The 10,027-nt window shown below is 37.1% G+C and overlaps 1 protein-coding gene across 2 annotated transcripts in view; it reads right to left on the reverse strand.

Moving 5' to 3' along the window:
• Window positions 1–360: 360 nt before the first annotated feature.
• ANOS1 (anosmin 1) overlaps window positions 361–10,027 on the reverse strand; it is a 215,639-nt gene continuing 205,972 nt past the window's right edge. For both annotated transcript variants that reach the window (XM_025372222.1, XM_025372223.1), the window contains 4 exons: window positions 8,248–8,419; window positions 7,072–7,292; window positions 5,789–5,930; window positions 361–4,544 (listed from right to left, as the gene is read on the reverse strand). In XM_025372222.1, the coding sequence (XP_025228007.1) occupies window positions 4,486–4,544; window positions 5,789–5,930; window positions 7,072–7,292; window positions 8,248–8,419 (594 nt within the window). In that variant the 3' untranslated portion in view covers window positions 361–4,485. The remainder of the gene's footprint in view (window positions 4,545–5,788; window positions 5,931–7,071; window positions 7,293–8,247; window positions 8,420–10,027) is intronic.

The following is a 10,027-nucleotide window of genomic DNA, read 5'->3' on the forward strand; positions in this document are numbered from 1 at the left end:
TAGAAATCTGAAGTGTTGGTTGTCAAACTGCAAGATACTTTCATTAGGATGAAGTGCTGTCTTGTTAACATTTACCAGACCTCAAATTCCATTCACACTGACATGGAAAGAGGCTTTTTAAATCTCCTTGGCAGCAGGAACTGTCCATTTTTCTTCTTAAATGTAATAAAGTTTCTTTTCTTTTCTTTTTTTTAAATTTTGTTGGAGACACGGCCTTGCTATGTTGCCCAGGCTGGCCTCAAACATTCAGGACTCGAGTGATCCTTCAAATTCAGCCTCCCAAGTAGCTGAGACTACAGGTGCATGCTACTGTGCCCAGTAAAAATGTTTCTTTAAGAAATAAATGAGTCGATTCCTTGATCTGGTTTAAGGATACTTTATTATTGAACCAGTATGTACAAACTCTAACATGAAAATAATGAGCCACAGAATATCAAGACTATTTACAATACTTTTTTGTTTTTTACAAAACATTTTTACAAGATTACTTCGCTCTAAATAACATGACAGACATACACAAAAATCCAACTTTTTTATTACATACATAAATAAATATTGACTTTAAATGACCACTGTAAGGGACATGAATTCTACAGACCACTTGGATGAGAAGGTAGCAGTTTTGTTATCTGCACACTACAATATAATTAAGTAAAGGGGGAAAATAATTTTATATAGACCTCTGTTAATCACTCCGTAAATCATATAAGTCACTAAAATATTCAGTAGAGGTAAGACAGTCATGAGAATCCTCTCCGTACCTGACACTGAGTCTGGGCATGCAAAACCACAGGTAGGAGTCAACATCTTTACAGATCTGTTTATATCTTATAATAAACTTTGAAGTACATGCAACAGACATTTAGCCATTGTGTTCTGCCTATAATATGAAAGTTTATATAATAAGTTTTAGAGTTATTTGCAACCATAGAAATGAGTAAACTTGAAAACCCACGGCATAAGAAAGAGCATTAAATAAATACGTCAATATCACAAATGACATTTACGGATACATAGGGCAAAATTAGTATTCGTACTTGTATGATACAGACACAAGTCAAAATCCTGTCTTTTAATCAAGTCGTTTAGTGGACATAAAAGACACAGTTTAGGCCTTTGAAGTTAACCATAATAACTTCTTAGCTGTCCCTTAGTTTTTGGGACTTGCTCTAGAAATTTACCAGGTTTCTTATGAAGGGCAAATTCTCATCTATTCAGTAAAGATCATTCTCTAGCAACGGTTCTCAACCAGAGGTGCCGTCCCTCAAGGGGTAGCTGGCAATATCTGGAGACATTTTTGGTTGTCTCAACTTGGGGGAGGGTGCAACTGGCATCTGGTGAGGAGAAAGTGTGGATGCTACTAAAAACCTACAGTGCACAAGACAAACCCCCATAACAGAGAACTATCCAGCCCCAAAAGTCAATAGTGTTGAGGTTGAGATGAACCTCTGTATATAGTCGGCTATGTATCTAAGGTTTTCAGGACACAGATGTATTTCTAATCTTTGAACTTCGTTTAATACACATTACAAAAAATTACCTGCCATAAACTTTATCTTCTCTACCATGCCATATTAAAACAGTGAATGACTGAAAAGATCACGTTGGTTTGCAAACATCATTCTATGGAGTTCCAGGTAGAAAAACAGGGTAACCCAGATAAATTCATCATTAAGGAGCAAATGTTGTAAATAAAAATAATGCATGTAACTGCAATGTACATCAAATTAACCACCTATATTTGATGACAATATTTTTGATGAGCTCAATTTTTTAAAGTTTCAATACTATTACTGGATATATTTTTCTCACATTAAATAAATGAATCTAATTTCAATAAAACATATTACAGAATTAGGCACCAAAACTATGTTTGTTAAAAAACATAGATTTTATCCTTTATTAGAGCAATCACATTTTTAAAATTCAAAAAATTGTAACTATATTTTTGATCATTGAATAATATTGGAGCTTATTAAAATCCACAAGAGAAACACATGTTTTTTATTAGCCCATTAATAGCATTTTTCTTCCAATAACACCAATAAAATTTAAATTATTTATTTATATCAAAATTAGAAGCCCATAAGAGCTGCTTTAGATTTTTTTAAGGGAGATGTAAGTTTCAGAATCACCATCTGAACTAAAAATATCTGTACAATGTCTATTACCCAGACAAAAGAAGCATGATTGAATTTTATAAAATTAAATTTATGTACTAATTTAATAATATGTTGTATCTATGTATAGACTTCCAGCATTTTTATGTAACAGTACAAAAATTTGCTGGCATAAACATTTGGATTTGTTCATGACAAGTTCATGTAAAAGATAAATGGATAGCCGATAATGAAAAATTTTAATTTTTGAAATTTTAAGAACTTGAAATTCAGATGCTGGTGATGACACCAGAATAAAACATAGCTTTAGAGAAGCTATCTATGGTATCCATTTATTCAAGCTTAGGGATGTTTTCAAATGAAGACTGTTTTCTATTTTCGCCATTCAAAAATTCTTAGAACCAGGTAATTTCACGACTCAATGTGATAAATCCATCCCAACCTGTGACAGGAGCTGCAGAAAACCATTCCGAACCAACATGAACTTTCATTATCAGGTGTCCAATTTATGTTACTTGTACAAAGCTGCAAAACATTCCTGGAACATCCACTTTAAAAACAGTTCACACAGGAAACAGGTTTCAGTATCTATTATCAGGTATCCTTGTTTATAAATGTGTTTCCTAAAGACATGCATCAACATCGGAAAAGTATTTTCTCTGCATTTTAATTTGCCTCGGCCTTTAGACACTGCAGTGGAACCGTGGAGTCAATGACTTCTGAGTTATCCACTCTTCCCAGGAATGGCCAGGCATCTGCATGAGTTCAGGAAACAGTAGAACAACAAGAAGCAAGCACCATTGTCAAAACCTAAGGATAATGTTACTGATTTTCTTCCTGTTTTACTTAGGTAGGTGAAGACATGTGGACACCTTTCTTTTACAGTGTTTAATTTTGATAAATTGCTCTTTTCTCAGAATCAGCACTGATGGGGAAAATATATTATCCTTATGACCTTTAAAAGAGCTGTATCTTTACTCACTATTGGTGAGCTATGAAAACGATTTCTTCAGGGATTCATGCTCAAGGTATATTCATGTATATGCATGTGTCTGTGTGTATATATATGTATATGTACATATATTTGCATATATATACACATGCATTTATAATTATATAGACATGCATATCTATGCACATTTCAAACCATGTATGTGAGTATTCCTTCAAGGAAAAAAACAGTATTAAATTAAACATCTCTGCGTTTTAGGTTGTTACAATATACACTGTAACACTCCATATTGAAAACACGTTTTGACTTAAGTTCATGCTACCAGGCACTAATTTGTAGCATAAAAAATTTTCCAAAAAGTAAGATATAATAGATTTGAAAGCATATGGGTGAATTAAATGCAAGCAACTGTCCTTCTCTATCAATCAAAGGCCTTTTTAAAACATTACCAAGAATATTCTAGCATACAAATACCTTTCTTTGCTTAAGAAAAGGCAAATCTCTGCAAAGATTTAAACATGCTCAATAGTTGGGATTTTTTCATTTGAAGCAAGGAGTTTTGTGAATTTTCAGATGGTGAAACAAAAGTGCACCAAAAGCTGTTATCCACATTGAGGAAAATAAGGGAAAATATAAATAAGATAACATATCAGGAAAATCTCTCACATAATACGATCAAATATTAAAAGGCATCCCCAAGAAATAATTTTCATTTCTCCAAGGTAAAATCTGGTTAGCAGCTTATTTCATTGAGTTCCTCTGGCTTGGGTGTCTTTTGTAAATCATAATTTATAGAGGGAACTTTCATTTACCTTTGCATAAAGAGCAGCATAAGGTACTTAAAGTAGGAGTATTTTTAGATTTAAATTCGTTGGTATATTTTAGATTACACATTTTCATTTAAAAATCACCTAGGATAAAAATGATCTTAGGAAAGATTTGAATAAACAAAGCTGTATAATCTTAGTTGATTTTTCATATTGAATCAATAATTTTGTCAAAAATATATTTTATTGATTAGATTTATGCTTAGTGTTATGTGTGAATTGTGTATTTGTTACTCTCCTTTTTGGGGCAGAGTTTGGTACTCCAAATTCAGGGAAAACTGAGTTCTGTTGTAATTCAATAGAAATGAGCGACACCATACATGAAAACAAAATTTAGCATTAAACAGGCCTATTCTTCATTTTCTCCAAGCTTGTAGGGAACTGGTGTCTGTCTTCACCAATCTACTGTTTCTCACTTGGCTCCAGATGCATCCGTGATTGACAGAAGCTCTTCCTGCAGTAAAGTCACATAGGGGAGTACGGGCCTCTGAGCAGTTCCCACTGCCTCTGGAAGTGTGCATGTGTCGTGGCCCAAGTTCAACAAGCTTACACATCTGTCCAATTTCAAAAAATCTTTTTGAACAGTTTAGTATCTTTCTGGAGAAGGCTTGTAATGATGTGGATGACGATGCTTAAGATGAGATCCTAAAAAGTGACAAAATATGTCAGTCACATCCATTTATATGTATCAAATAAATGATAGAATTACTTTTATTTGTAGAAAAAGCACGAGACCCCGGCAAATGTTCCTTCCTATGACCATGTCTCTCCTATTCTGAATCTGAATGTACAACCACACTCTCTCTCCTTTTCCTGTTTTTCTCTCCCTCTTTGATGCCTTCCTAAACCATAAAATAGTAAGAAAAAGACAAGCTCCTTTCCTTAAGCTCACACTTATTCAATCAAACCATAATCCTTTTTTATTTGCTCAAAGAAGTTTGAAAAATTATCAAATACTTTTGTTAAATGGAATTTCTATGAAGGAATATCAGAAAAGCATTTATTCGATAAAAATCTTAGAGGCTATCAAGCTCTCCCATTGTGATAGTTTTTCTTCAAATTATAAACATACCAAGTTATCAATTATAAGCATACCAATCTATCATTTAAAAAAATCAGAGTTAAAACTATGACTAATTCTCAATGTTTTATCCACACACTAATCATCAGACACTTTTTTTTAAAAAATTTAAGCTTGAAAATAAAGTAAAAGAAGTACATAATTTAAAAATCAGCAAGAGGCTGTTTTGAAAATCTAGCTGACAATTTTCTTTTTAAATTTTACTTGATTTAGCAATAAATGAAGTAGGTGGACTTGGGTCATATCATGAAGAAAATTCACGACATTTATTACAGTAATATCTATGTAACAAGAACATAAGTTCCTTAGGAAAATATTATTTCCTATATTGTGATATTTGAAAATATTGATTTAAAAATATTTCAGTTTGATATGAAACTACAGATTTTTTTCCCGTATGTATTTATGGTTTAAAAGACAAGGAAAAAAGCATGCATTATATTGGGAAAAATGCAAGAAAGGAAAAAAAATAAAGGAAGGATAGAGGAAAGGAGAAAAGAAGAGAGGGAAGGAGAGAGGGATGGAGAAAGGAAACAAGGAAGGAGCAAAGAAAGGGAGAAAAGGGGGGAAGAGGAAGGGAGGGAGAAAAAGAGCAATTAAGCATCAACTATGCATTTTATACTACAGGTACTGGAGTAGAATCTAGTAAGTCGGTACAAACCGGGAGAAAGAATTTCAGATGATGACAATTTCCCTATCTCATAGAAACCTGTAATAGTGTATTTATTTGTTTTCATTTTCCAGCAAGATTTTTCTCTATGTTCACAAGACCTGACAGGACGCCTTAATGCCCTGGCACCCCACTCACTGTGCGCTGAAGAGGGTGGGAGCTCCGGCGTCCGGAACGTCTTGATGGTGGCTGGCCCCTCCCCTCCTGGGGTCAGCACTTGCACTTCCAGTCGGTAAAGAGTAGACGGTCTTAGATTGGGCACTGTTAGGACATAGTGATCCTAAGGGGATAACATAAAAGAGGATGCTCACTGACAACCTTTCAGAGACAACGCGCAATGCACAGAGAGCCTAGGACAGGTTTTCCCCCACTGGAGAATATCATACACAGGCAAGTTTGGTTGCTTTGTAAAGGCACAGTTTAATTTATAGACTTTTTCTCATTTGTGGGGGTTCTCCGCCATATGGTTTCTTAGCACCTCACTCAATTCTTGGCAGCCTAAGACACTTGGCAGAGTTAAAATATGCTGAGGTGCCAGTTCTCAGGGCTCACTCCTGGGATTTTATTTATTTATTTTTTAATTTCTTAACATAAGACTTTTCCATGGTTTAAAGTCTTCAGTTGCACATCTTGTGATATGAATTCTTGATAATCCAAATTTCAGTGAATGAGCCAACTGTTTTTCTTAAAACACAATATCTATCAATGCCCACAACTGAAAGTGTTTATTTTTATGCCAACACATTCTTCTCAAAACTCAATAAAACCTAGTACATTTATAGAATAACTACTCTAATTCCAGGGAATTTTTCCTTCTGAGATTTCAGTTGTGTTTCTTTCCCTCCCCCGCCCCGCCCCCCTTTTGGATTTTATAACGGTAGTTGGCTACTCTAAGGGCATTTTCAGGGAGGGTAAAATCCCACACTATTTTTTTTTTTTTTTTCTGAAGCCAAGGAATTAAGTGACCTGGAAGATAGGCCAACTCATTACAGCCTCGAGCCAAATTTGAAGTTGGGGGGAAGACAGACAAACAACAAGCTTCTTTTAGCTATTCCCCCCCAACCCTCCCCAATTCAACACTTCAAACAGGGCATGTCCACTTGGACCAGAGAGACATGAGGTTAACAAAGATAGAAGAAAATGGCTCAATCACTTACATACAAGATAGGGTAAGGTCTTCTCATGAGTTGGCTCTAGCCATCAAACTTTATCTAGATGGCAGCTTATGCTACTTCTTAGCTATGCACAGTCACATTTGTAATGTGTTAATGCTTGCAAAAGACACACTCAGAAGAAGAAAATGCAAAAATAAGACTCAATTGTACAGCACACAGAATGACAGAGGTAGCCACCTCTGAAGGTCAGAATAAAGGAGCAGTAGATACTGATGACACGGACATAGTATAAGAGGTGGGACCTACGGAAGGCAGGATCTGGGACTGTGAAATAATGCTGTTGGGTAGGCTGTTCTGTCTGCTTTCCGTAGTGACCTCAGCCCAAGTCACTTGAAACCCAGTCATGGGCTGATAGAGATTGGCCTTGGCCATCTTCCAAGAAAAGTGGCCCGTGATGTTCACATCCTGGACGATGAATGAAGCAGAAAGGTTCTCAGGCTTAGCTAGCACCTTAGAAAGAACATGACCTGCAGCAATGCAAGAAGGAAAACCAGGATTAGGTGACTGGAGAAGGTGTGCCCATGGGAACCACTCTAGGAATTTTCAGCGGCCAGTCTGTGGGATGATATTAATAGAAGCAATGTGACTTCGTTCTTTAAACATGGGTTCAGGCAATCACCCCTTTGATATATGGGGATAGGTTGAGTAGGAATCTCCTCACGACACCTTTGTACTAAATGCTCCTTCCAATCTTTTGGGGGTCATTTTTAGAATGCTCTTTTGAAGTTGGAAGCAGGAGAGCAGTTTAGACCCTGGAAGGACTTAACTATTTCTTAAAGAATAGCATGGACTGCAGTGAGAAGGTAAATATTAAAGCTGTTAGAAGAGTTATTAAATCCAAGGCTTTTTTTTTTTTTTTTTTTTTTTCTTTAGAGGCAGGATCTTGCTATGTTGCCCATGCTGGTCTGGAACTCCAGGTTCAAGTGATTCTCCCATCTCAGCCTCCCAAAGTACTGGGATTTCAGGCATGAGCCGCCATGCCTGGTCAAATCCAGGGCATTTAAAAGAGTTTTTCCCACTGCAAGACAGGAACTTTGGCAAGGAAAGGGGTTGGAAGGTACAGATGTGAGGTTTGCTAGGTTGGCATGGAAAGTGTGTGAGTATAATCCACACAGCAAAGAGGTGGGATAAAAATGAAATAATTATATCAAACTTTGCCAAAACACAAGCGGTATCTAAATGTTTGCCTTCATTTCCAAAGGGTAACATTACTATCAAAGGACATCTTTCCAAGGCTGTTAGGCTTTAAAATAACACATTCATTCCTACATATCTTCTGTCCACATTGGGCCATCATTACACAACTTAGAAAGAGAGGCACTTTTGGTTTTTCTGGTCTTGTGAAATGCAGTTTGGCAAGGTTTGCAAAGTGCTGCTGACACCTTAGACCTAGATGCAGAAGTCCTTCAGGTGAAAACGTACCTGCTTCGCCAGGGCAGCCAACGGGTTTGTGGCTCTTCCCCTTAAGAGCAGAGCATGGTGGAGTAGTGAAGAAAGTGGCCTCTGCCTTGGAGTGACCTTTTGGCCGTATTGCTTGGACAGTCACCTTATACTTACAGGAAAATGACAGATCTTGAAGAATTATATAATTTTCCTAGAGCAAGAGAAAGAGAATTATGCTAGCAATAAGTCTCATTAGGGATTAAAAAACACTGGCAAGAACTGAAATCATATTCCATCCAACAAGGATGTTTTCCTATCTAGTGTGTGCAATATGGCTTTTAATAAAAGTACAAAGCACGCACTGTCTACATTTTGATTAATGACAATTGTGAAACACTCCCATGGCTGCGGGATACACCTTCTAGAATTAAACGGTATCGTAATAATTCCTCATCAAAGCACGCTACTTCTAAGGTCACAACCAGCATTTCTGAGCTGGCAGCAGTGCAGGCAGTGGTGTAAAGCTGTAAATACAAATCTAACTTTTTTCAGTTAAAAAGAAACTAATGCCGGCTTCTCTGAGACATAGAATTAGTTTATATGTAAGTTTTTCTGTTAAAAAATGATATTCTTTAGCAATGTAATTTTTCCCTTTTTTGGAGTGCTGTTACTGTTTTCTGCCATAATGTTGTGATTAAATATAAATAAAAGAAAGAGGCTAAATGGTAAGGAGTCAGGGGCTAAGAATATAACTTTACGATAATGTCGAAAGATGACATTTCCTGTGATAATAGGTGTGTACCTCTGTTTCTTTTATATTTGGCTAAGTTGCACTTATCCATTCTGTTTTGTATTTACCAATTCTTAATGTATATATATAAAAGTGCAGATGGAGAGCTGGGCATGGTGACTCGTGTCATAGTCCTAGCTACTTGAGAGGCTGAGGTGGGAGGATCGCTTGAACTCAGGAGTTTGTGAACAGCCTGGGCAACACAGTGAGACTTCATGATTTTGTGTGTGTGTGTGTGTGTGTGTGTGTGTGTGTGTGTGTGTGTTTAATTATATTAAGAGAGAAAAAAAGGCACAGATGGAACATCTCTGGTACTCATTGGATGATGGGTGGGGGTCTTGCTAGGAAGCAGCAGGGCTGATGGGAAAAACATGAGACAATAATTAAAATGAAAACTGAGGCTTGAGTGATTTACTTAAGGGAGGAGTGGAAGTGGCTGCAGGTGACACAGCACTGAATGTTCAAAAGAGATGGGGAGTGACCTCCAGGCCTGCTGGCCCTTCATCCAGATGGTGACAGGAGATGGGGTGCACCCAACTCTGCAGCCAGTTAGTATAAACAGTGAATAGGAAACAAATCAATCTGGACAATGCAAGCCCAACCCAAGCCCAAGCCAAGGCCGCCATGTCTCTTTGGGAGTCTGAATTGCTTTTGTTTGGAAATAAATCTGCTCTTTATATGGGACTGTATTGGAATCCAAGGTTAGCTATTAAGGATCCTGATTCACAGATATTTCAAGATTGCTTTCATGTTGCATAGGAGGCAGACATCTGCAGCAGTAAGTGAATTAGTGGATGCTCCATTGTAGCATAAAAACAAATTATAATAGGCCGGGCGCGGTGGCTCAAGTCTGTAATCCCTGCACTTTGGAAGGCCAAGATGGGCAGATCACGAGGTCAGGAGATCAAGACCATCCTGGCTAACACGGTGAAACCCCGTCTCTACTAAAAAATACAAAAAACTAGCCGGGCGAGGTGGCGGGCGCCTGTAGTCCCAGCTACTCGGGAGGCTGAGGCAGGAGAATGGCGT

This window comes from Theropithecus gelada, chromosome X, assembly GCF_003255815.1.
Source record: "Theropithecus gelada isolate Dixy chromosome X, Tgel_1.0, whole genome shotgun sequence".
Taxonomy (NCBI): Eukaryota; Metazoa; Chordata; class Mammalia; order Primates; family Cercopithecidae; genus Theropithecus; species Theropithecus gelada.